Source organism: Coturnix japonica, chromosome 21, assembly GCF_054131305.1.
Source record: "Coturnix japonica strain WE chromosome 21, WE-NBRP24, whole genome shotgun sequence".
Lineage (NCBI taxonomy): Eukaryota > Metazoa > Chordata > Aves > Galliformes > Phasianidae > Coturnix > Coturnix japonica.
In genome coordinates, this window is record NC_140683.1 from 8,011,206 (window position 1) to 8,037,681 (window position 26,476).

The following is a 26,476-nucleotide window of genomic DNA, read 5'->3' on the forward strand; positions in this document are numbered from 1 at the left end:
TGCTCTCTGGAGGTGCAATCACTGAGCCCTCTGTGCAGGGAGATAATCAATACAAAGAAAGTTGAATGCTCATTAGCTCTAACTTTGCAGATGCAGGGCTGGAAATGACAGTTTTGCATTGGGTCATCCATTATCTCCCTCTGCACAGCTCTGCCATCGTACAAAGCACTATGTGACCTTGCTCCATTAAAATCCATATGCATGATTTTGCTTGTATACTTGCAGCTTTCACCACAATTCATTTTATTTTAAGGACATTGTTAAGCCAGTTCCTGATGTGGGAGAAGATTGTCACTGTTCTAAGGGACAGAGACATGTGTTCATCTAACTTTCCTGTTTCCTTGACACCTATTTTTTCTCTTTCTGACAGTTTCTTTCACTTGTCTAAAAACTGACTTGCTGAAGTACTGTGCATTAACTGATATAGCACGACATGTTCACAAACCACCGGTGTGTGTGAGTGACCTAGTTTGGAGTGGTTTCTGGAGTGAAATCCTCACCAGATCTGCAGGTGAAATTGTTGGGCTCTGAGGCTCTGTTAAGCCATCAGAGTTGATATGACAACACACTTTGCTCTCCCTGGACAAAGCTAAAACCAGCCTCAGCTTTCCACACAGACCATTTTCAAACCTTACCAGGTGTGATGCTTTAGCAGCAGCTTAGGAGAACAGTCAAGAGTCACATGGGATGACCAAAGTGAAGGATTTGGATCCCCAGATGGCTGCTGATCCTGCTGCAGCGATGAGGTGCAACAGGGCACAGAGGAAGCCAAACTGGGGTTGCCATCTGCAGAGTATTGCTGTCTGGGTTAAGTGCTGCTTGCACAGCCCCGGTTCCCTGGAGCTCACTCATGGCACAAGTTAGTGGCAGTTTTGCAGAAGCAGCTGGATATGATGCTCACGATGAAGCTGCCAAAGCTGCCCATTGACTGAACAGCTGCTGCTCTCAAGGAGCAGGCCTAGGACATCTGGAGGGCTGGCACGGCCTCACCGAGCAGAAACAGGCACCCTTGTCGTGGCCCAGAAGCTGCAGCCCGCTGTCAGAGCATGGCACTGTTTCCTGTGATGCTGTCATCAGTTCCAGGATATGTTTTCACCCGGGACACCCTTGCCAGCATTTAGCTGGTGCTGACTCACAAATAAGGCTCTGAAAAGTCCTGTTTCCTTGCTGGTGAATCAGCCATTGTCTCAGTTCTGTTTTTGCTAATTATAGCTACTGGCTGAATTTGCCAAGAATTAAGTGTTGATGAAGGAATTTGGAAAGAATGACTGAATTCCTCATGCCATTCTCCCAAGCTGTATCCAGGAATCTCCCATCACATTCCTTCCTACTACTAGATTCTGTCCATTAACCCATAGAGAAGTTCCTTCTGTCACCCAGCATCCTTATCAACCTAATGCAGCACCTGCAGTGAAAAGAAGCTGCTGCAGGGAGGACTCGAAGCAGGAGCCTGAGTTAGATTCATGCTGCCTCTTTTAGAGGAATTTCTTTCTCCATCACCTGAACTGGGAATCTATCAGCCCAAAGTTAACCCTTGGGAGTTCCCCTGAGGGTCCATGGCTGGAGATATGCTCAATATAGGCAGCTCCTGTTGCAACCTTGTTCATACTGACTCTTTCAGAAGAGGCTTCCTCTCCTCAGTCATCATTAGCAGACTTTCCAGGAGAGCTGGATCAATACAGAGCAGCACCATCAGCTGTAATTGCCACAGCTGTAAGTGGGTTTAGGATGAAGTTGTGTTTCTGATAGCAGAAACAGAAATGGAAGAGGGAGGGAAAGAAGGTGCAGAGTGTCCTGTGGAACAATGGATGCTGAGTACATTTTGATTGATTGAGGTTTCAGCTTCTGGAAGATTCTTACTGCATTTACTTAAGAGTCTAAAATAGATTCACAGGTTAGTCTTGTGAAGAAAATACTTCATTGTAGTCGTATTTTGAAAGATACTCAGATTCTTATGGTGATTTCTGAGGCCTCAAGCTCAGAGGGTTTGAAGAAGGTTTAATCACCGTGTTTTCCCTCCTGGGAGATCTCCAGCACTGAATCTTGGCTTGTGCATTTGTTATCCGTCTTTGGGCAGTGAACTCATCTGTTCACCACCAGATTTGCACAGGATCTCTGCCATCAGGGAGCACTTAGCACTGTAGATTTGACTGGCATAATAACTGTTACATAGGAGTGTGTTCGATTGCAGTTTATCGTGTTTCTTTATTGATTGCATCTGTATTTTCTTTCTTTTGTAGAAGCCACTCCTGGCCCAGAAATAACAGAGTTTACAAGTCCTGCTCCGAACATTAGCAAGGCAACATCAGTTCCAACTGCAGTGACAAACAGTACATTGTCACCAACAACTATACAGACTATATTTCCTTTAAGTTCCTCTGACAATAGTACCTCTGCTTTCGCAGATGTTTCTTGGACTCAGTTTAATATAATTATTTTGACAGTCATCATCATTGTCGTGGTCCTACTAATGGGCTTTGTGGGTGCTGTCTACATGTACCGTGAGTATCAAAACAGAAAACTTAACGCTCCTTTTTGGACCATTGAACTCAAAGAGGACAACATCAGCTTCAGCAGCTACCACGACAGCATCCCCAACGCTGATGTTTCGGGGCTGCTGGAAGATGATGGGAATGAAGTGGCACCGAATGGACAGCTGACGCTGACGACTCCCATGCACAATTTTAAAGCTTAGAAGAGGAAGCGATCCAGCTGTTCCAAAGTTGGCTTTAAAGAAGTTACAGGGCTTGTTGAAGGGGTATCGGGATCCGTGCCAAGGCTCCGTACAGAGGAGTTTGTTCTTCAGATACTCTTAGCTGGGCATGCTGTAGCTCGCAGGTGAGCAGGAGGAAGGTGTAGTACGTTCGAATTTCAGGTAACGTGGTGAAATGCATTCGGTGTATTGTTCTCCATCAGGACCCATATAATTCACTGTTGGTAAAGACTCGATTACGCTGATCTTAAAATATCCTTTTTACATAGAGGTGATGGGGCAGTGAAAGCAATGCCCCATTAATCAGAAGCTACTCTGTTTCCAGCCAGCCTAACTCTTACGCCTGCATCTTTAGCTTGAAAAGTAGCTTATGAATTAACAGTGGATTTTCAGGAAGCAGACCTTTGTAAAGGCTTTGTATTACTTCCTGATGTGAATTTGCTTAAAAAGGAGGACATAAAACGGGAAATGATTGTTTACTGTACTACCAAGAAGCAAGTAGAGGAGTGAGTTGCACACTTGAACAAAAGCCACCGTTAACTGTTCCCACAAAGCTGGGAAACAGGAAAAAATATCACAGAAATATTAGGGAGGAGAGTAAGCTTTTCCCTTTCTGAGTATTTATACAGGGTGATGATGCTATTAAAACATAGCAATCCACTTTTATTTTTTTTTCTTTTCCTAGCAGAGGTTTATGAACTTGTATAGTTTCTGTGCAAGGGAAGACGACGAGACATCTCAGGGTTGCTGTGTACAAATAAAAGCTAGGCTTAATACCCTACCCTGATAGCAATGGTGTGTTCTGTATATAAAATGTAATATATCTTCTTGGAACTGTATTTGTAATTATTTGTAAAGAAAAAAGAAAAAAAAGACAACCAACCAACCAAAAAAGCCGACAGCAAAACCATGGACCCGTCCCCAACATCCTCTGTTCCCCGGTCATGTTTTATCATCTAGATTTTAATTGTACAGTGGTTAGTGGCATTGTTTAAAAACAAAGGACAATGGGGTTGTTTAAGATACTGTAAATTAGGTGGCAATATTGTCAGAGCTGGGTCTCTGGCAAACACCCACTGCTTCAAGCTTTTCTTCTAGTGTGTCATTGAATAACTTTGTTTTTTTTTAAGAGAAAATGTGAGTGCTCCCTACTTGCATCTGTCAAATTTCCCTATTCCTTTAAATACAGAGGAAATAGCCAGCGTTGCCACGCGTAGAGCCTGGGAGGTGTCCAACAGGCAGATGTACCTTTTAGTTATTTGTTTTGAAGTCTCTGTACAAGATGCAGATACACTGGTGTGGATGCACTGAGAGCCTGCTCTCAATGACCGAGCTTTCCTGAAGCGGCTGCTCTTCACATGAGGGATCTTGGTGCTGTCCATCCCATGTGAACACGGTGCTGGCTATGGCTGGGTACAGCTTGCTGGCTTCCCTTGAAGGATGGAGGCAAAAATTGCCTGGATTTGGGTGGAAATGGCTTTCAGCTCATAGAAAGCGATCAGCACTTCTGGCTTTAAAAGCTGAAAGTGCGTGGGTGCTTTCAGGAAATTCATGTAGCACAAGGTGGTGGTGGAGAATCAGCTGTCTAAAATTCAACAAGAGGGGACTAGGTTTTATAGGTTCCTCTGAGTTTTCAGTGGGCCTGGCAGGCTGTTGGCACCGAGAGAAGAGCAAATGGGCAGCACAGTGTGGGGAGGTTGTGCCACGTGGCTAGTACTGCTGGGCCAGCCCCATGTAAATCAATAGCATTGTGCTGAATATGCACTAATATTACACCCAACTCACAGGCGACCTCCAAAACAAAGCTGCATCACTGTGCGTGTTGGTGCTCTGCAGGTGATTGGTGCTGAGGAGGAATGAAGTACCTGCTAAGGGTCAGCAGGAGCTGGCTGATGCATCCTCAGAGCTGGGCAAAATGACTATTTCTCAGTGTGAGAAATGCTAGGAAGAATGTGGTGGTTATTTATTTGCTTTCTGGTGCTGCATGGAGGCTTTTCTTATCTTTGGAGACTTTTTTTGGGGGGGGGGGTTATGGAATAGGTGCTTTAAACACAAGCACAAAGATGCCATTTCTGCCTCAAAAGCTTGTTTGATTTAAAGGAGAGGCACAGCAAAGAAGGAAAATAGCCAAGAGGATGGTGAGAAATGGTGAGAGGAGAATGTGGTATTGCATAGAGGAACGTGGAAAAACTGCTGCTGCCTGCTATGGGCCTGAGTGAGGTCATGTAGTTCTATAAGTCAGGCTGAAGTTTGAGCAGTGCCACATTTAGTTATCAAATGCAGGAGGAATGGAGGAGAAAATCTGGATCTTGCTAATCCTTGAGTTACTCTTCCAGCTTTTAAAGAGCAGAATGGTGACAAATAGAGAATTTCCTAAAAGTTGTAATTATTTGCCAGTGCTCATTTTGCAATACTCTTGCACTTGGTCACTTCGTAGGGCAGGGAGAGGTGATTTAGGAACTGTTAGCTTCTGGGACTGATGCTAGCAGGCAAAGTGAAGGATGGGTTGTTCACTTTAATGCTTCCAAAACAATTTAGTAGATGTTATCCTCTTTGCCACAAAACACCTCTTCCCCAGATCTGGTAACACGGTTGGCTACCTTGTAACTGGGATAAGGTTTAATGTTTCTCTGGCTGTAAAAACAGTAACGGGTCTGTGAACTGGAGCAGGAGTTCAGGTGCTGAGCCCTCCCATCCCATATGCTGCAAAGGGAGGTGTTTGTGTCTGGGCTGCTTCTGACTTCCAGAACTGTAAGAGCTTTGTGTTTTAGCCCTGGGTTTGAAAAGATGAGGAGGTCAGGATGCCTTATGCAAGGGAGGGGGATGCAGCCATGGTCTGTGGGGGTTGTACATCTGGATGAAGGGATCTAGATGGCACCTGTAGTTGTGATGGGAAGAATGGCTGGGTTGGGGGCCTGGCTGCCCAGGTTTAGGCAGCAGAGGAAAGCACAGAAAGGATGTGGCAGTGAGACAGTGCTTGTCAGATTGCAAGTTGACTCAACAGCCAGGCAGAACCTTGGTGTGGAGGAATGATATTTATAAAGGGATGCCCCAACAAAGAAAGAATGAACAGCTTCATGTTTGATTGCTTCCTCCATCAATCGTGCAGTCATCCCCCAGGCACTGTGGAAGGTGAAGGAGAAGTTACATCTCCAGTCAGCTTGGGTTGGCATCACTCCTGGATGGAGTGCAGAGCCAAAACACCTGTGCCAGGGTACTAAAGACCACCAGGACCACCAGCCTGCCCTATGTTATAACTTGTCATGAAGCTTCCCAGATGCTGAGGTTTGCAATTGCCGTGCTGGGATATGGGTAGATTAGCCCAAATGGACTTAACGGGGCAGCACTGGGGTCCAACTCAGTGGCTATCAAGAAAAAGGCAAAGACATCTATATGACTTGTAGGGCTGATGTAGCAATACAGATACCCAGAGCTTTCATTTCTAATGGGGTATACAACTGTCTGGCTGCAGTGGTGTGACCACTGTGGGGAAAGGCAGTGGTGGGATGGTACGGTAGCTGGAGAACACAGAAAAGGTACAATGAGGTGAGTAAGGGTGGGAAGCCAGCTCTGCAGATGATCCTTGGGGTTGTGAGGCTCTGTGGGACCAGCTGATCTGGATGGGGTGAGTTCAGTTCCACAAGTAACTGAAGGCAAGAGGATATAATGGAGCAGATAAAGGGCAAAAAGCAATGATGTGTCAAAGGCATGGGGCAGCCTGGCTGGCTCACAACTTAGGAGAGCATTTGGTAAGCAAAGTGCAACAGACATGCAAAAGTATGATTGGGTTAATGTGAGTAGATGATCTTAAATCACAGGAACCACTGTAGCTAGAAATAACTGCATGGAGCAGTAGCCCTGGGGAGCTGTCAGGAGATGTCATCCATTGGAATGATAATTCCCTTGGAGCAGGCTGAGCAAACTTAGCACACTGGATGCCTTTTATTGAAAGAGGAGGGGATGTATTCAGCATCCTTCAGGTATCCTGGCCCAGTTAACCACTGCTATACAGCGTCTTATCCTAAATGTTAAATGCAATGTAAATGTGGCAGAAAGTTTGCACGGTCTCCTTTAAATAATGGATGTCAGATTGAATCCTAAAAATACATTTCTCATTAAAGTGAAGTTTTGAAATGAGCTCCCACAGGATTCTGCTCTTTGTGTGTCAGAGGAATGGATTAAAATCAGAAAAATGTGGGCCTTGTACTTGCTCCCAACTGAAACCCATCAGTCTTACTACACATCCAAATAAGGCGTCTCCTAAGCTATATGCTATGCTGACAAATGCATTTCTAGAAGAAACAAAAGAAAAAGTGTATGATTTGAATATATGTCAGAATTTATACAGAAGAATGTTATTTAAAATGAATAAAAATAAATGTATATAATTTGTATCTATGCCACTCGGATTGTTGCATTTGTTTTTTGTTCATTTGAGTTCAGCAGGAGCCTTTGTACAGATAGCAATCAGAGCTGGCTTGAAACCTAGAGGAATGAATCTGATCTCATCCCAGTAATGACATTTGTTCCAAGAGAATTATTCCTTCACTATACCACTGTATGTGAGATGAGAACTGTGGCCTAAAAATGTTTTTTAACATCAGATATTCATTAGTCCAGCTGACACTGTGTCAGATAATCCATCTAAAAAATGAGCCCTGTGATCTGTTGTGTCTGCTTATTAACCATTCCAGCTTTCAGCTTTCATTCATGTGTTTGGTAGCTGGACAGCCAACACTTATTTCCCCATCATTTAATGTGATATTCACACAGACATATTTTGTCAGAGATCTGTGCAGTCATTTAAAATGCAACCCACAAAGCAAAGAAATTAGAAGAGGATTTTGTATTTTTCTTCTTCATGACCACGATGGGTCTTCTGCAGATAATTTATGTTTATCAGACACTCTGAAATCCACATCTGTGCTGTCAGTAGTATTAGACATGTTTTTGGCCGTGTCTGCAAAAGGACTCATAAGAAACTTGCACTTCTTTCTCACTTTTCAGAGTTATCTGTTTGGTGTAAATACAAATGCTAGTTTTGCATGGTAAATGTTGTGTCTAACTCTTTGACTCCTATTAAGCAAAGAACCTGAAGAGAGGTGAGCCAGCTTCAATTAAGCAAACGTAAGAATGACACATTCATTCAAATACTTAACAGAGCCAGAGCTATAAAAGCAAGGGCCACACTAGTGAAATTCCAGGCAGTATATTGAGACCTGATTTGCATTAGCAGAACAGTTTGATTCTGCATGATTTAGCTGAGGAGGAATCTTGCTCAGGAGTGAGCAAAACTGAATGCTGAACTAGGTCCCCAGTGCCAAGACATGAGGGCAGCAAGCAACCCAGGTTCAGCTGGTGGTGACATCCATCCTTGTGCCACCACCATGCTTCTGCACTGCACACCCTGCTCCCTCAGGCTTTGTGGTCAACACAGAATCATAAAATGGCTCAGGTTGGAAGGGACCTTAAAGAACATCCAACTCCAACCTTCTGCTGTGGACTGGTTGCCCCCGATCAGATCAGGTTGCCCAGGGCCCCATCCAGCCTTGTCTTGAATTCCCCCAGGGATGGGGCATCCACAGTTCTTAGGGCAACCTGTGGATCATACCATTGCACTGTTGTTAAGTATGTATTTCTTAGTTCCCTTTAGCACTTTGTTTCTGGACCAGTAAGAATCTCAGACTGGCTTCTGAAGTAAAACACCATTCCAGCTTGGCTTGCTGGTATAAGGATTTTCCATAATCTCCCCAGATTAAGATAAGGTTAAATAACACTAAGAAGATTATCAGTTGTTGTTAATGGCTTTTAGACAATACATTTACCTTCCTTGCCTCCTGAAGCTGCAGATATTCAAACTTTGGGCAGTGTAGTAACCCAGAGGAGTTTTCCATCACATCTATGTATGAATGTGTGTACATCTCTGTCTGTCTGTATGCTGTTGTCCATCAGAGAATCATTTCACGAAGTGTTGACAAGGAAGGCACTTCTAATTTCCTTCCAGGAAGGAATATGCTGGAACTCTGCAGACTCATCACTTTGCGGCTGATGGATGGTGACTTAATAGCACGCATGAAATATATAATATCCTACTGTAACCTTAACCAAGGCCACACTGGTATCCTAAGTAAGTATTTACTCACTTTATGAAGTGAATGCTCGTTTCTGCTTTGTAAGGATGTGCAGGCACACTGCAGACGGGATGAAGGGATCTTGGTGCCATATGGAAGACGTGGTTTTGCACACTGAGCTTCAGCAGGACAGAAGGTGAGGCCACTACAAAAGGGGAGCTGGTCATATCAGGTAATAAATGTCTCCAGAAGGCAGTGGTGGAGTTGAAGGGACTGAGTTTATCTTAGGACCCTCAGACCCCCAAGTGTAAAGTATCAGGCACGGCTGACTGAAGGGTAAAGCTCTCAATGTCTGGATTTCCCCACTGCCCTGGGCCAGCAGCTGCAGAAATAGCTCTTTCCAATGGGAAAATCCCAGTGTTCTGATTCAAGTCTGGAACATCACAGAGATATACATCAATACCACAGTCTGAGGTAGATGAGCCAAGCAGGCCAAGGCTGGGCTCTGCCGGTGACTGGAACTTTGTTCTAAAACTCGAGTATTTCATTCCAAATCTGTGCCCTCAGTAAAGATGACAACCCAGTATTACCGCCTTTCTGTTCTAAAAAGATGGCGGCTCTGTACGTCGCTCCTCCTTCCCTCATTCAAGATGGCGCCCACCGCTCTCCTCCCCTGTATCCAGCTGGCAGTCACCACCCCACTCTGCCCTCAACCAACATGGCGCCCTCTCGCTCACTTCCTGCCAGTACCCACAACAAAAATGGCGCCTCCCCTTTCTTTCCCACCGTGCCCTCTCCTTGCCTTCCTCCTTTCTACCTTCAGCGGCTTCATCTCCGTCGACGCAAAGATGGCGGAAGCGGTTGCGGCCGTTTGAATTCCAGCAGAGCCGCCAAAGCTGCGCACAAAGGAGCCGGAGCCGAGTCTGGTCTTTGGGTCCGAGTGTCGGCAGCGGGATGGATTCTCTACCAGGGGAAGACATGACGCTGCCTGTGGGCTTCGAAGCCAGGTAGGTGGGGGAGTAACAGGGGGACGAGGAGCTGAGGTAACCGGGTCGGATTGAGGTGCCCCCCCTTATGGTGTAAGGCCTCCCCGCTTCTCAGTGTGTTATTGCTTCGCAGTGTCTCCGTGATGCCGGACATCTCCCGTGAGGGCCCGCAGCTTGAGCCGGCCGGCTGCAGAGGTGAGGTGGGACCGTGGGGTGATGGTGGTACCGGGTTCTGCTGTCCCGGTGGGGTGGGGGCTGTGTCTGGGTCCCCCAGTCTCTTTATGTCTGGCTATAGTGCATCACTCTTTATCCTCTTCCACACTGAGAACCTTCACTCTCTAATTAGATATATGTTTCTAAACGATGAGGTGTTGTTACGTTCGGCATCCTTCGGGCTAGCTGACAAAACGCTTGTTTGGAAATCAAATGGCTGAGAGGTGTTATATTGAGAAATACTGCTTGTCAAGCTGGCTGTTCTTTGTTCTGCTCTGCGAGCGTAAGGCATGTGTTTCTGATTTGCCTTTGTTCCTGCCTGTCTCCAGCAGTGTAACCGGGCTCAATTCGTCGTGCAGAAGCAGATAATGCAAACTGAGCCAGGCTTACCAGGACCTCACAGAATGACCCGGGTTGGAAGGGACCTCAAGGATCATGTAGTTCCAACCCCCTGCCTGGCAGGGCCACCGAACATACACCTTTACTAGATCAGGTTGCCCAGGGCCCCGTCCAACCTGGCCTTGAACACCTCCAAGGCATCCATAACCTCCCTGGGCAGCCTGTTCCAGGGCCTAACCACTCTCCTAGTAAAGAACTTCCCCCTAACATCCAACCTAAATCTTCCCTCTTTTAACTTAAAACTATTTCCCCGTGTCCTGCTATTGTCAGCCCTTTCCAAGAGTTTACTCCCCTCCTGGGAGTAAGTTCCCTTCAGGTATTGAAAGGCTGCAGACCTCCTTGCTTCCAAAAGCCAGCAGTGATGCTGCTGCCAAATAATGTGACCGTACTCAGCCTCCGGCTCGAGGAATGCGGTTTTGTGATTGTTAATTAGGATGTCAAGAGTTAAAAGCAGTTTGGTATTCCCTGGGATGCTTTAAAGGCTGATCTATGTGGCTACACAATGACTTTGAAAGTACTTTAATGAAGTGTTTGAATTCACGTGGGTGTTTGCCTAAGGCCATGGATGCCTCTTTGTACTTAGGATAACTCAAGTGCTATGAGCTGTATGCAATCTCGCTATTTTCATTAAGTTTACTCTCATGGGAGCTTTGAAAGGAAAGGGTTATATAGCCCTGTTAAATGCAGTTGTTGCAGAACATATGTGCAAGCAGTTTAAATACATATGTGTTCAGAAGGCGTTATGCTTTAGGATTACCAATGCTGGTCATTTGCAGCTCCTAATAGGACTTCATTCTGATACTGGAGTCTGTTGCAGATGCTCTGAAGGCTTGTGTTTAGACGTGTCTTGTAAAGTCTCTTGACTTTAAAGTTCAAAATGCAGAGGTTGTGATGGGGCCAGATATTGGGATCAGAATGAAATCTGGGCTGTAGCTGGATGGTAATACTAAAGCTCACTGTTTTCAGAGTGAAACCTATCTTGGATTCCTTTGCCTGAACTCATTCTGTCTCTTCAATGTCCAGGATTACCAGATGTGGCAGAAGACACAGTCTCACCAACCAGAGCTCGGACCATGAAGGACTATGAAAATGTAAGTGGGCTTTTAATTTAAGACTTAGTGACAGTGTTATGTCTGAGGTAATTCTGATATGCTGGCTGCAGTGGATTGGGCTCTCTGTTTATATCATAGGTGTGATCTGTAACTATTTGTGCTGTCAACCCCCATCTCTCTGCCTTTAAAACCAAAGGCAAAGCATTGCTGTAAGGCAGACCAGCCAGCTGTTGCTTTTAAGTTGCGAAACAGAAATTAGCACCATCTGCTCAGAAGTGGATGTAATCACCAGAAACAGAGCGTAGTTCACAATTCTGCCATCGATTCCTTGTATTTCAAAGGAGCATCAAACCCATCTTCATTTATACCTGTGTAGGATTTTGTGTTTTAATTCACTGCTGTGTGGTATCTCTTGCGCTTACATACAAGCTTTTGTTATAAAAGGTCTAATATGTGCCAGTGCTGTAGATAAAACTGGTTTTGATGCTTACTGGAATACAGAGGAAATCATCAGATGCTTTTAAAGTGTCAACTACATTGAATAAACTGTTTAAATTATGAGCTAATTGTTTATGGCTGCTGGGTGATGTCTGTTTGGGTATAGCAGGACAACACTTCCGTAGAGGTTTTAATGTTGCTTAGCTCAAGTTCTTATGATTGCTTTACAGCTTGTGGCTTCCTATCTTCAGGACCTGTCACGTGTTGGTGGTTGATGGTGGTGTTTAGTGTGCTTCTTACTGCCATTGTTACCTTTAGTAGCATTGCAAAGTCTGAAATGAGCTTTTCTTCTGAACTCTCTCACACTTTCTTATTTTCCTCTGAGGAGAAAGTTGTGCTCTTTGTTTAGAACTGTCGGCTTGTTTTGGAAAGTCTTAGTAAATTAATGTTTCTTGCTGTTTCCGTTTCAGTTTATTTTGGAATATTGTCTGGGGTAAAAGGGCTCTGCTTTGGCATTAGTATATGCTTAAAGTCTTTTACTATGACATGCACAAGACCCTACTCTAGAATATATATGCTGCAAATGCTGTACTCTCAGCAGCATCCATTTTCACAGAGGAAAATGTTGGAGAAGGAAAGATCTGTTGTTGGTTATGGGTGAAGGAGGAGTTCTATTCTCTTGGAGAAGGCAGAAGAATTTATACTGTGCTTTTTACCTCTGGCCCACAGGTCTGTATTGCTGAGGTGTATTAGAGATGAGCGATGTCAGTCTGGGCTTTGTGTGGAAGGGGAGGGGACTTCCTGGCGTGTACAAACCCCTTCTGTTAAGCTAAGCTGTGGGATTTCTTGGAGGTCTTTGTTATTAACAGCATCATAAAGCTCAGAAATCTCTTAAAGTAATGGCAGAAGAATCTAATAAAGGGTAATAAAGCACACCGGGTTTTCTACTGCTCCTGCTTTTGAGATTGCTGGTAACTGGAAGGCTAAATGTGAGAAAGGAAGCATTCACTTTTTTGTCCTTTTACTGTTTACTTAGCGATCCAGAAGCTGTTAGATGTGCTTGGACTGACATCATAAGCCTGCTCTTATCCTGCCTTAAAACAAATCTGAGTTAACATGTTGAAGGCAGATGTAATTCCTGATAGCTCCTGCTTGGAGATGAGTGTGTTGTGTGTATGTACACATATGTGCATTTATTGAGCTTTGGGCTATGTTATTTGCTCAGGATGTGAGAAGGAAATGAAGGAAGAGTGGGAAACGACTTGGAAGGAAAGAGTGGAAGAACTTGCCTTGTGGTTTGGAGAGACCAGGGTGGATATGGTAACCTTTGAAGGGCACACTGAGTGGACCTATGTGGGAAAGGTCCCCTGTATGTTAAGAGTTGGGGAGCATACAAAGGTAGATAATCCTGGGGGTGTTTATGATGCGTCCTGGAGAAGGGGAAAATGCCAGCGACTTTAAATGTGATGACATGGACAAAACGAGAGACTTCATTAATTGAGGACCTTGTTATGATTTATTTGATGCTCGTGAGTACAGTTATTGGTAGCAAGCTAGGGTACTTTGTGTATATGTGGTTCTTTGTGTTCTTGTCTGTGTGGTTTTGTTTATTTATCATTATTATTGTCTTCCCAAACCCATTCAGAATTGTGCTGGCTTGTAAAATGGCCTCTGCTGGCAAAAACTGTGCTGTGCTGTGAAACCACAGCCCCTGCTGACAGATGCTGCTTTGCATAAAAGTGGCTCTGTGCAGACTTGGAGCTGAGCTGAGCTGGGGAAGTGGTATTTGCTACCATTGTATCTGTGGTGTGTAATTTTCCGTGCAGTATATTACATTTCCCTCTGTTTTTGTGACGTCTTTGCTGTTTCTCCTCTTTCATTCTTAAGTACAGACATGAAAATGTATAAAGGCATCAACAGTGGTTCTGTAAATGCAGAAGGAATGCAAAAGAACTGCCATGAAATTTCCTTTGCAATGTGAACTTGGTGGTATTTTACAGGTTGCTTTTTATTAAGCTATAACTTTTAATTGTTGCCTGCTCAGATTCACTTTGCACTGGGGAACTGAATGTCAGAGGGAACACTGATTTCACTTCTTCATTTCTGATGGTGTAGTATGTTTGCTTGCCTTCTGAAAAAAGGATGCTTAAGCTGTTTGGTTTAACTCTGTTGCCACAGAAATACATGAGAATAGAGTTAAGGAATGCTGAGATCTGAAATCGTTTTTTCTTTTTAGTTCAGATCTGTACTGAAAGTATGAAGTGTAGCAGAAATTCAGCTCTTACAACTTCAGTCTTTGTTAGATTGAGTCTTTATACTCCTTCCAGTTGCTCAGATGCCTCCTGATCCTCAGGAGCTGTCATACTTTAAGCAGTCACCACTTCTGCAGTTGATGTTGCCACTGTTTGTGGTCATTGGGATGGCAGTGTAGAGATACAGAAAGGAGGGAAGGAGTTAACTATGTGCACTGCTGCACTGAAGACATCCTTCTGCAGGATGTGTGGATGGGCCATAGAGTTGTTACAGAGCTCTGGATTTCTGGTTGCTTGGGTGATGCTTGCTTGTGAATAATAAAGGGGCACCTTGCTAGGCAGAGATTGTTACACTGAGCAATAGATTGTGAATGCAAGTGGTGAGAGGAGTTAAAGAAAAGTGTCTTCCTAGGCTTACACAAGCTGAGTATTATAAAAATTGCATTGGTAATAACTTTTACAAGTGGTACTATACTGTTCTGGAAAAGCCTACATAAATGTTTTATTAGGAGCTCTGTAGCATATTAGATTTCCTTTTGCTGAGAGCATCTGACAGGGGTCACGAGGCTTATTTAAATGAATGTTTTATGCTTGGGCTCTTAAAACATTTCAGTGGGAGACTCTTTTTAATGAAACTATCCGCTATGTTACTGCTTCTACTAGTTCAAAAATCATAAGTCCTGAAGGACGTGTATAACAAGCCATTTTTTTCCCCAAAGAATTGTGCTATGAAATATATAGGAGTGGATAAAGATTTTATTGGTATTTGATTTGGTTTTGCTGCCTTGTGTGCCCGAGGCTTTGCCCCCATGAGTTGTGCTCCTGTCTCATATTCGTTTGGTTTCTCTTCATATGAAGTCGGACAACATATTAGCACTTAAAGGAGTGTTATAAAGAACACTGCAACAGCACACTATGTGTCTTAAACAATACTCTTCTATAATCATGATTTCAGTGCCAATGTATCAGAGTTTTGAGGGCTAAAAGTAAATGTATGTGTATGCACACACATGCATGTCTCACCATGTTGGTTGGATTCTATCTCAGTAATTGTCTTTCACTGTGTTGAGCAAAACCAAGTGGATGTGGGTCTTGCTGTTTGTTTTCCTTGATTTGAAACGTAGTTGGCTCATTTTCTTTCTTTCACAGCAAATCTCTGATCTGAAGAAGGAGAATTTCAACCTGAAGCTTCGTATATACTTCCTGGAAATGCAAATGCAGCAGAAGTTTGATGGTCCCACTGAAGATATGTACAAAATTGTAAGTGCTTAGAATATCATAAGAGAATTATGTATCTTTGAAGAGTTTGTTTAATGGGAAAGCTGCCTGTTTTACTTCTGAATCTTTCTCAGCTGGCAATCTCAGTATGACTCTCTTATTCTGCTCTCTGACTGCACACTGGAGGAGTCTGCTTCCTTCCTAGCAGTTCTTTAATGGTATTTCACCAGCACCGTGAAAGCCTGCTAATCAAAGTGGCAAACTCTCCAGTCTATGTGGAGCTGTTTCCTCTGGAGCATGTAGATGAAGTTGTGTATAGCTTCTTGTTTTATTTAGTTCTGTTTAGTTCCTGTTTAAGTTTGTAGAAGAGAAGGTGTGGTTTGGTTTTCACGTTTAAGTTTGAAGAAGGGTTTGAGTCTATGCATCCGTGGGACAAGCGTTTACTTTGTCTACATTCTACAAGGCATTCATTTTGGTAATGCAGTGGCATTAAGGCTCATCTATAATAGAATGGAAACTTCAGTTTCTCTTGATGGTTCTCGCAGTAGTAAAGTGCACAGCTGCCTGGCTAGGTCATGGTTTCAACTGTGACTATTGCTAATTGGTCTATTCTGGTCTTCTGCGTCTATTCTGGCCTGTCTTGTAATGACCAATGTATAGAAAATTATCTGTTAACTTGTGTGCCAAGCAGTTCTTGTATGATGTGTTTTCCCAGGCTGTAAGAAAATCATTTTTAAATGATTTAAAGCCTCAATAATTGGTATACACAGATTTTAAAAAGAAAATCATTAGAAATTATAGCTTCCAAGCTGTAGTAACTCCCAACTTGATTTGCTCCCCTTCCCATTGTAGTTAAGGATACACACATGTGCATAGACTTGCTTGATTACAGCGGTCCTAAATGCTTGATGCTTTTAAAATGTGCTTTCATAAGCTGAAGTTGCTGTGCTGTTCTTATACCAGCAATACTTTATTTGCTGTTCCAAGCAAAACTGATCTATATGGTGATGTTAACTTATGCATGTGGTGACATCTGAGTTCTCTGCGAATGCTTCCATTCTTATGTTCTAGAACATTGAGCTGAAAGTTGAGATAGAAAGTCTGAAGCGTGATCTGCAGGAGAGAGAGAAGCTGCTCATCAAGGCCTCGTGAGTACCAGTATACTGAAATTGTGTGTTATTTAAGACTTCCAAGGTCTTGCTTCTGTTTGCATGCTTTTTTCTTGATGTTTCCAGAGTATGAAAGACACAAAATAGCATTTTAGTGATGTATTTTCTAGAAACTGTCCCTTGTGATGCTGGATTGATATTTTAGTTCTTATACACACAAGGGTGTTGTCATGGAGTAACTTAAATGTGACTACTTAGTTGAGAATGGGTTAGCATTCCTACCAGCCTTAGCATAACTTGTATAATAATTCCCTGTACAGTTATTTCCTCCTAGATTCCAGTTTAAAAATGAATCCAAGCTAGCAGTGTCATCTAATGACTGCTCTGCAGGCTTCAGTTGCAATGGAATTTTTTCTGTGGTTGGCTTCATGTGGCATTGAGTTGTTACTAATTACCTTGTTCAATAGTTGGGAGTTCCAAGTAGATCCTGCAGACCAGATTAATTTTCATTTGTAGCTGTCAGAAGGTTTCACTGGGCTTTGAATGGAACCTTGTGTGAGTTCATAATAGGACATGGAATTTAAAGTGAAATCATAAACAAGTGGTCATCCTTTGCTTAGTGAGGAAGTATAAGAGAAGAAGGAGCTGGTAAGAGATTACTAATTACTAAAGATGTGATTAGAAGAGGTCTCAGGAGCTACCTATCTTCAGTTTATTCCAGTGCTGCTGCTTATAGGTAATATGACTCTACTGAAGGCTTGATACTATACTTGGAAGCTTTAAATATATGGAAGAAATAGTAACTATTTTTCATTGCACACTTATTTGTTGTGACGAGGATTGTGTGCAGCTCTCATTGCTGTACATCAAGCAGAGACTATACCACCAAAATAGTTATGTGCTGTGTAGATGTTTGTATTTTATCTTACAGTGACAAGCAGGTACAGATAAAGTAGAAGAAACTTCTCTGTAATCTATCAGCTGCTTTCACTAAAATGTTTTCTACTTTGGTATGCAATGGGATTTTGATTATATATTATGGCCTTTCAGAAAGGCAGTTGAAAGCCTGGCCCAGGGTGGTGATGCTGAAATACAGCGTGTGAAAGAGGAGGCACAAAAGAAGTTACAAGAAATGGAAGGAATCTTGACTGGCAGAATAAACCTTCTGGAGGAGGTGAGTGCCTAAAATGGAATGAGTAGTTAGAAATCTGTACTTTGTACTATTATCTGAGATTTCATACTGCGATGGGCCTGTATTTTCAAAATTGCTTCAGATTTCATGGAGAAATAGCTGGTGCAAATCTAGGAGGAGAAGAAAAGAGAGGAAAACCAAAGCAAACAGTGAAAGGGAGAGTACCATTAGCTACTCTTAAAGCACTGAATGGGAGGATAGCAATTCTTCAGGAAATTCCTACCTTTGGATGCTATTTGGGTATGTTCAGAACAGACATTTAAGTCTGGAGTTCCAGTGAGGCAGCTTTGTTTCCAGAGCTGTAATCTCTGTTTAGAGGAAGAGGGGCTGCATTTTGGGCACTTGTTCTGGTAAGGTCTCATCTTCACAAATAGCTGAAACCACTCTGTAAGAGCTCCTGTCATGTGGTTGGCACAGATTATTCCCATATTTATTTTTGAGGAATTGCTGGTACCTTAACAGGGGAATTGCTTCATGTTTTTCTCATTTTGTAGTGTTTAGGCATCACAAGGAAAAGAATTGTCTGTATGAATAACGCATTTCCTCAGAAGAAAGGAGACTCCTCTTCTTTGTAAAGAACAAATGAGATATTAAATGGCCTGAACTGGAAATGTATACGTTCTATAAATAGACTCTTAATTGTTTTGCATCATTGAGTGCATATGCTTAGGTAAGGGATTATGTAACTGTGTCTTTTGAGAGAATAGAAATCTGGTGCTCTTTTGTGAGTAAATAAATAGGACACTGTTAAGCTCCAGTGTTTGCTTTTCTGTCTCAAAAGAATGATTTGGTCATAGAAGATATTGGTTACAGTCTTATAATGCTGTTTTCTATCAGGCTGATTTAGAAGTGAGCTATGGGGATTCACCATGACCTTTTCTTTAGCAGAACTGGGGTTTCTCAAGGCATTCCTTGTGCTATCGCTGAGGTAGAAAATATCCCAAATTACTTATTGTAAAACAAAATAATTGATCAGACTGACGTTTCTTAAATCTTACATGTAGAGTAGCAGATATTATCATCTCACAGTGCTACAGTATTTCCTGTAGCCTGAAGGTAGTGTTGGTCTCTGACGTGAATTGTATTATGCTGGTGGTTGTAAATACTGCAGAGCAGTATTTGTTCATGTAGTGCTGTTTAGTTACACAGATCTGGGTATGAGTTCTCTCTGGAGTTTTTGACTGAAAGATGAATGCTGATGGGAAGGGGAGAGGAGCAGTGAATTGTAGTAGAGAAGGGCTTTTTCTTCACACCCCATTCCCCAAGAGATCCTCTTTGGAAGGGAGAGTTACTTGTTAAGTTTCAGGGAGGCTGATAGATCATAGAAAGCAAAACTCAGTGAGCACAGCAGGGAAGCTTACCACAGAGGAATGAGGATCTGAAACAAACGTTATGTAGTGTATGACAGATTGCTTTTGTGTGTTTTTGTTTGCTTTGTTGGTGGCTTTTTGTTCCCCAGCCCAGTGAGCTGGATCACTAGAAGTTGACTGGAACATCTGGGTGTTCCCTCTATTTCTGTTGCTGTTCAAGGCAAACATGATTCATGCTTTATTGGTGCTTAATCAATCGTCTTGAAGTTCCAGTTAGCTACAGCGAGGCTGTGAATATTGATTTTTATCCCTGATTTTATGAATAAAACCTCTTTTAATCTTTTTATTTTCTGTCCGTTTCTTATGATGGTGGGAGGGTAGTGGGGTAGAGTCAAATTACTTTAAAGCAAATTATCATCGCTAAATCTAAAGCCGTAGCACAGGGAACTTCTGCTTCTATTTCTGTTGTTTGATAGGGAATTTGATTTGCTACTTTGAAATGAACTTCGCATCTTTATGTACCACAGAAATTGATTCACTTGAACTTTTCATGTCTGTATTTTCAAGAAGTGTTTGCAAAGTGCTTGAGATAATTAATGCGTGTTTGGTAAAGAGTCGGTGCATGAAATCTTCTGTGAGCATTTTGTTCTTGTAGACATCAAAATGGTCTTTCTTTTTTAAATTATTTTAAATACAGAATCTTAAGGCTGCCCAAGAAGAGGTGGAAAAAGCCATTGCAATGACAGAGAAGGAAAAAGCATTGAGACTTGCTGCAGAGCAGGAACTTTCTTCACTTACAGATGCTCCTGTAAAGGATCTGGATATGATTGCAGAAGCAGAGAAGGACAGGTCTGAACACTTGCTGGTGATATTTCTAACCAGATGGAAGTCCTTTTACTGTTTAAGTGTGAAGAGTCAGCATGGGTATAGAATGTAATGGTTTCATCCTTCCCTGGGATAGATGATTGAGTGTTACTAGATTTCCAATCAGCTTGTAAATGAGTGCAGCAACCAGTTTACATGTTGCATGACAGCAAAATCTTTAAAAAATGTCTGAAAGTGTAAAAGAATCAATGTGCACGTGACATGAACGTGTCCTGCTTTAAAGCTTTGTAACTCTGCTGTCTTATCTTCTGCTTCCTGCTTTAGAGCCGTTGCTTGAACAGGTTCACTCATATCTGTGTTCACTCACTGCTTTCGTAGTGTTTACATGCTTTTCAGTCTTGGTGTATCTGATGAGGTTGGTAAATCTAATGGGACAAAGAAAAATGTGTTTGAGCTTCACGGCTTTGATTATGCTTTGCAAAGCATTGGTTTTGCTTTGTTTGGCAGGTAGTTGAAAAGGTGCCCAAGCTGTTCTTACGGCAGGGAGATGCATGCAGTCAGATCTCAATACTTGGAAGACTGATCTTATTTGGTTTTTAAATACATTTGGGATAAAATACATGTCTGGTTAACCTAGTAAAGCTTTGGTATGTAAGCCTGATGTGGAAATGAGGAGAATGTTATAATCTGTAATACTTTGGAGTATCCTTTTCTGACTGAACCCTGAAGTTAGCTGCTCTGAGTATCATAATTTGATGAAGTCAATCTTACTGCATGATAGGTGATACTGCAGTGGATATAACCTGGCTGTTAGGCCACCTTGTTCCCTTTCCCTTTATCTTCCCTGCTCTCTTTTAGTCTCTTAGACCTCTTTGTAGATGATGTAGAGATGGTACTTGAGGGACCTTTTGTGATTTGTATGTAATTATGTGTGCTAGGAAGAGGAATGCATTGATAAGCTTTTGTGTATGGGATAATGTAAACAAGATGTTGAAGCTTGAAGCATTTATGTTTAAAATAGGAAGAGGAAAAATGAGTGCTTTGCAGATAGCTCAAACGTGTTGTTTGCTTTAAGTGGATGGCAGCTTTTCTAGCTTCTCTGGGGGAGGTTGTGGAAAGAAAGGCTCCCTCAGATTTTACAAGTATTGTGTGGAGCCTTTGGCTAGGAAAGCTGCCTGTGAGATTTACTGCAATAATTGTGGGGCTGCTGGTAGATCATGCAAGATTAATATGAAAAATCTTATCATTTTAGACTTATAGAGCAACTGAATCTGTCTTTGAAAAGTAAAGAAGCTGTAATTCAACATCTTGAAGAGGAAAACTCTCGGAGCAGACCTGGTGATGGGAACTTAGCAGCAGAAAAAATGGAAGAACTTATCATTGCTTTGAGACGTGAAAAAGATAGTGAGATAGAGGTGAGGAAACTGTTGTAACTGTTATACAGAGTAAATCTCACGTGGTCTGAGATTCTCAGGGTTTTAAGCATGGCAGCATGTGGGTGACTTAATAAAAAATCCTTCTTCACCGCTATTTCTTTCTCCCTTTTTCGTCTTCTAAACATTCATTGTTTACACTGTGTTTTGGCAGTCAGTATTCATCGTTACCAGCCGTGCTTATCATTCTTTCAAAGAGAGATCATTTCCCTCTACGAGCATAAGCTTGTTCTATCACAGATACCGTGTAATTGCTTTACACAAGTATATATTTAAAAGAAAAGCTAAATGTTTCTAGATCCTCACCAATAGATGACAGAACTTTTACAGTACTATAAGTTAAGAATGTGACCTGAGAGTTTGTTTTCTCTACTCTTATTTGGAGAAAAAGCTTTATTAAAGGAGGTAAGTGTTAAAAATTTCTCATGAAATAAAGTGAAAGCATTGCTGTTAGCTTACAAAACGTTCCAAGAGTTGCCATTCTATTTCTGTTGTCTCTTTAAGAGGAAAACAGATATCTTGACAGCTTAAAGGCAGGAATAAGTCTGAAACCTTGCTTTTCTTGGTTGTTTGCTTTTTCCATTTGTTATTCACACTAACAAAACTGAAAGGAAAAAGAAATTATGGAGGCTGTTGTGCTTTTGAGAAAGATTCATCCCTTTTGTTTTGGGACTTCATAAGAATCAGTGCAGAAACACCTTTTTGTTTCTGTCAGGAATAGATGAGACCCTTCTGCAGCTGAACTGAATTAAAGCTTCTCTTCTGGGTTTTACTGCAATGAAATCAATGTGTCAGGAAAAACTACCCTAGATTCACAAGATTATTTTGTGTCAAGCTGAAAGCAGGGTCATCTTTAATCATTTCAAAGCAGGTGGACAGACTGTATCATCCTTTTGGGTTATGGTACTAGAGAAAGAAAGCTGAATGTTTTTGGTGCACAGCTCCATTTTTATATAGGATTATTCTTCTTTAAAAACCCATCTTCCCCAAAGAAAAGTGCTAATTAAAATCTCCTGTATTAAAAGGATCCTGCTGACATAGCTAAGTCTCATAAAAGTGCACTTTTATTAGCTTACAAAGCAGAATTGCCCTGTCTCTCATTGAAGAACACTGTTTTCTTTCATACTATGCCCAGATACATCTATAGACTTCCAGGAAGCAACTATGCATTCCTGCCTAAATATTGACTGTAGTACAGTTCTGAGACACATATAGAGTGGTCTTGAAGTTCATTTTATTGAGTTTTAATGCTTAATGTGTTGCTTCTGTGTTTAGAATCAACGTACATGTTTTGTTCTTACAGGCTATTAAGATGGAGCTTAGAAATGAGAGAAATTCCTTTGAAAAAAAAATCCAGGTAAGTCCTAGTTGTCTTTCTGTATTTGTGGCTTCATACAACGTGTGTTGGGATATCTTCTGTTATGCATCTGTAAATATGGAGAAGTATTGGCTAGAAAAGTAGTAAAGGAACTCCTTTAGCTAATTCTTTTAGGTGGCAGGAAGGATCTCCTTGTTTTTGAAGCAGTTTTCAGTGAAGCTGAAAGGCACTCTCATCAAATATTAAAGCTCTATGGCTGGTACTTGTGGCCAGCACATGATTAGGTTTCTTTTACTCTATTCCAGGCTTATCTTTAAGATGATGACTTGCATTTGGGATGTATTTAATATTAGTAATTTGAATTATAAGATATAAGAACTTAGAGACTCTACTTATTAATCTGCTGCTACAGTAACTCTTAGTAAGAAGTTAATACAACTTGCACATAATCTAATTTAGTCTCTCGAAGAAGAGTTGCAAGAGAGAGAAAATGAGCTTACTGTTGAAAAGAAGAATCGCTTGAAAAGGGATAAAACCATTCAAGGGTTAACTGTTGCACTAAAAGCAAAGGAAAAAGAGGTATGATGACTATGATCTTGCCATCACTGAGTGTGCATGATGTGAGTGTGTCGGGGATTGTTTTCTCTGCCTGTAACTGTATAGGAAGCTTCTAGTAGATTCTAAATTGCTCCTGTCATGCGTGTAAGCAGTTCTCTTTGTTATCTAGAGCTTTGGGCCTTCAGCTGGAGGGGGGAGGGAAAAGGTACTTAACTGATGCTTTCTCCCTTAAGAACTTAGAGGAAAAATGTTTTCATTTACGCACTGCTGTTTATCAGCTCTGAGCACCACTTAAAAGGTATGAGAAGTATTTTTTTTGTTGTTGAGTAAGTAGAGCTGTCATAAAAGAAGGTGAGATAGTAGGTCAATGTCAGATGAAATTCGAATTTTATGGAAGAGAGGGAAGTGTTTAACTTGAGTGATAGGCAGTCTAGTGAGTATGGTGTGAGGCAAGAGTTTCTTTATGTGAGATTTATTATGATGTATTTGATGTTTTTGTTCTTAAAAATCTTCGTTTTGCGTAGTTGGCTGGATAGATAATGAGGTGGTGGGATAGCTATTACTGAGTCTCCATCCCTTGGAAATAACTTTCTATGTAGTGTTCGTTTTACTTTACTTAAAGAATGAAGAACTTGCTTCTGAAGTTGAAGCTCTCAGTGCTTCGTTGGCTAAGGCAAGAGAGGCGACTCATCAAGCACACATCCAAAAATTCAAGGTAAGCAAGCAGTTAATGTGGCTTTCCTTTTCCCTGCACCTTCCTTCACTGTTTCCACATAACATATATTATTTCATGTGTTTGGAAGTAAAGGATTGGAAAGTAGTTCAAAGAGTTGTGGTTTTCTTTTTTTGAATGTTTAATTTTATGTAATACATTTTTGCCCAAAATAATTGTTTAAATGACTGAATCTTAAAATACCAGATTTCTTAGTTCATTTTCTTCTTCTATAACAACTGAGAACTAAGTAAGAAATATGTAGAAGCACAGTGAGTTGAAGATAAAGGTGCCATTACATATGGAGTTGAGATGATACTGAGTTCTCTGAATGGAATGTTTTGGTTGTTCTTCCAATAGAAGTAACAACTCACCCTTCCACATCAGCAGAGTTAAAAGTTAAAAAGAATCTGAGAGACATGTTTATATTTGTATTTCTTCATTTCTACATTTCTTCAAATGTAAAGTGGTAGAAAGCACACGTGGGGAAAGCAACACAACAGCAGTAAAACTTGCAGGTTGCACAAAGTACCTGTACAGGCTTTGATTGCTGCTTTATGTTTCAGGGTGCTGAGGATTATCAAGCTCTCCTGATGGAAAAAGAGACCCTTTTAGCAGAGCTACGTTCAGAAAACCTCACAAAGGATGCTGAGAATCGTAAACTACAACGGAGGATTAAAAGGACTGATCAAGAGCTAAGTGATCTGAATTTAGAAAGAGAGAAAATGGAGAAGGAGCTGGATGAAGCACAGCTGCAGAAGAGCAGAAGTGACAAAACCATTAATGTTATTATCAGATAATTTTTTTTTCCTTCATTAAGTTTAGAAATGCTATGTTTGTCTGTTACTAACTTGTCCTTTTCTAACAAATTTAAACTTTTAACTGATGCTTTTTTGGAAAGGCAAATGTATTTGCTCAGTGTTCAGAAGAATGTGGCCGAAAAGACCAAGGCAAATTCTGGCACTTAGACTGCACAGACAAGTATTTTTTGGATCTTACTTTGTTAGCCTTGGTCAAGTCGTAGCCAAAATGGTTAGTCTTTTAAGCAGGAAATGGGAGCTGTTTGCTTCAGTTTTCTGATTGCAGTCTGAACACGCCTGACCTAGAATGTATGTGCTATTTCTGCTGTATTTACCATTTTACATGTCTCTGTTGTCTTAAATTGCAGTATGTACAAGTTCTGATGCGGTGCAAGAGTAAGAAGTCAGTTGTTGCAACCTGAAACTTCAGCAACCTGAAACTTCAGCTTGCTTTTTGCTATCATAGCTTGGTCACTGTAAAAGCTGTGTAACTAATAGCAATTTTTGCTTGTAAAATCCCCAAGCCACAGCTTACTACATAGAAGATAAAAGATGCATCTGTTCCTTAACCGTACTTTGTATTCTCTTTAGGGCTTTCTTTAAACCTTAGTGGAGATGTTTAGACAAGCTCTTCTTCCATTGTGCACAGGTCACGCAACAAAGTGAATGACTGGGCTTCCTCTTCCTTTGAAAAAAGGATGCACGTTCTGCTGAGTGCAGACATTAAATAATTCTCACCTGTCTTGCCATGCAGATTTCTCCTTCCTTAGGGCAGCACCTGCATGATGGGTGGATTCCTGCCCTGTTTCAAAGGCTGGTACTTTTCAGTTTGAAAATCAGCCTCTTTCTACATAACATAAAAGGTCAAATGAGCTTGTACTTCTTCAGTTTATATTTTGCCTTAATTATTGAATAAGGACTTTAATAAATACAGTGTGTAGATGTGGAAATTGCTGCCCTTGCAATATCACTTAAAACCAGTAGAGGGATCCCTCTACCTACAGAGAAATGAGATCTTTCCCCCCCAGCCTGCTGTATTTATTTAACTTACAGTTTTGGATGATTGTCAGCTGTGGTTAGGCTCCTGTCACACAGTCTTTATCTTTGCTATGCTTTGAAATTTCTTCTGGGTGTTGAGGTTAAGGGGAGAAAGAACAGATAGCTCCCATCAGTAAAACAGCCACAAAGAACATATTTTATTGATTTAAGTATTTTGTCTTTAACTGTCTTCTCTATTCAGAATCTTTTTTCATCTTTAAGGAGAGCCAGAATATAAATCTGTATGGGAAAGGCACAAAAAAATAGGACTGAGTAGGGATTTGCCAGGGGATTCAAAGTTACTGGTATTACAGAAATCTATTTGACTCCATTATGTCCAAGTTTTTCATGTAAATGACTGGTTCCTTGGGGAAAAGCATTCCTGTCATAAGATGAGCAGTCTTATAAAAATTATATCCCTAACCTATTTCCTGCTCCTTGCAGAACAGCTGCTTCAATTTCAGAGTTGCTAGTACATTTGGATGGAGCAAGACTGCCTGTGAAATGTTGCCCATTAAGTAGTAGATATGTGGGTGTAAAAAAATATGCTGTGATATTTCGCTGTTTGACAAATAGGAAACCACTTCAGTGATCTGATGCAAACCTCTTACGAGACAGCCCTAAAAATCCTATTCTGTTTATGCCCCTGAGTTACCTATTTATCAGTGTTTCTACTCTGTTAGGACCATTCTTGCTAGTTTTATTCTAAGCTGTCCTATGTCTTCCTCCCACACAAGGAAGGTTTTGGTGACTTTTCATGTACAGTTGGGATAATGGCAATTTTTTTTTTTCATAATATATCTGTTTAAAACAAAAAAGAGGGGAGGAAGGAGGGGGAA

General features: G+C 41.5%; 2 protein-coding genes across 6 annotated transcripts in view; both read left to right on the top strand.

Annotated features, from left to right (window-relative positions):
* Nucleotides 1–7,116, top strand: part of MEGF9 (multiple EGF like domains 9) — a 31,509-nt gene extending 24,393 nt beyond the window's left edge. Inside the window, exon 6 of the mRNA XM_015878845.3 lies at nucleotides 2,241–7,116. Within this exon, the coding sequence (XP_015734331.2) occupies nucleotides 2,241–2,695 (455 nt within the window). The 3' untranslated portion in view covers nucleotides 2,696–7,116. The remainder of the gene's footprint in view (nucleotides 1–2,240) is intronic.
* Nucleotides 7,117–9,620: 2,504 nt separating this feature from the next.
* Nucleotides 9,621–26,476, top strand: part of CDK5RAP2 (CDK5 regulatory subunit associated protein 2) — a 66,355-nt gene continuing 49,499 nt past the window's right edge. For all 5 annotated transcript variants that reach the window (XM_032448013.2, XM_015879253.3, XM_085520938.1 and 2 more), the window contains exons 1-12: nucleotides 9,621–9,791; nucleotides 9,904–9,965; nucleotides 11,406–11,473; nucleotides 15,274–15,384; nucleotides 16,414–16,490; nucleotides 17,502–17,625; nucleotides 19,651–19,802; nucleotides 21,031–21,193; nucleotides 22,515–22,568; nucleotides 22,989–23,108; nucleotides 23,710–23,802; nucleotides 24,366–24,584. In XM_032448013.2, coding sequence (XP_032303904.2) covers nucleotides 9,739–9,791; nucleotides 9,904–9,965; nucleotides 11,406–11,473; nucleotides 15,274–15,384; nucleotides 16,414–16,490; nucleotides 17,502–17,625; nucleotides 19,651–19,802; nucleotides 21,031–21,193; nucleotides 22,515–22,568; nucleotides 22,989–23,108; nucleotides 23,710–23,802; nucleotides 24,366–24,584 — 1,296 coding nt within the window. In that variant the 5' untranslated portion in view covers nucleotides 9,621–9,738. The remainder of the gene's footprint in view (nucleotides 9,792–9,903; nucleotides 9,966–11,405; nucleotides 11,474–15,273; nucleotides 15,385–16,413; nucleotides 16,491–17,501; nucleotides 17,626–19,650; nucleotides 19,803–21,030; nucleotides 21,194–22,514; nucleotides 22,569–22,988; nucleotides 23,109–23,709; nucleotides 23,803–24,365; nucleotides 24,585–26,476) is intronic.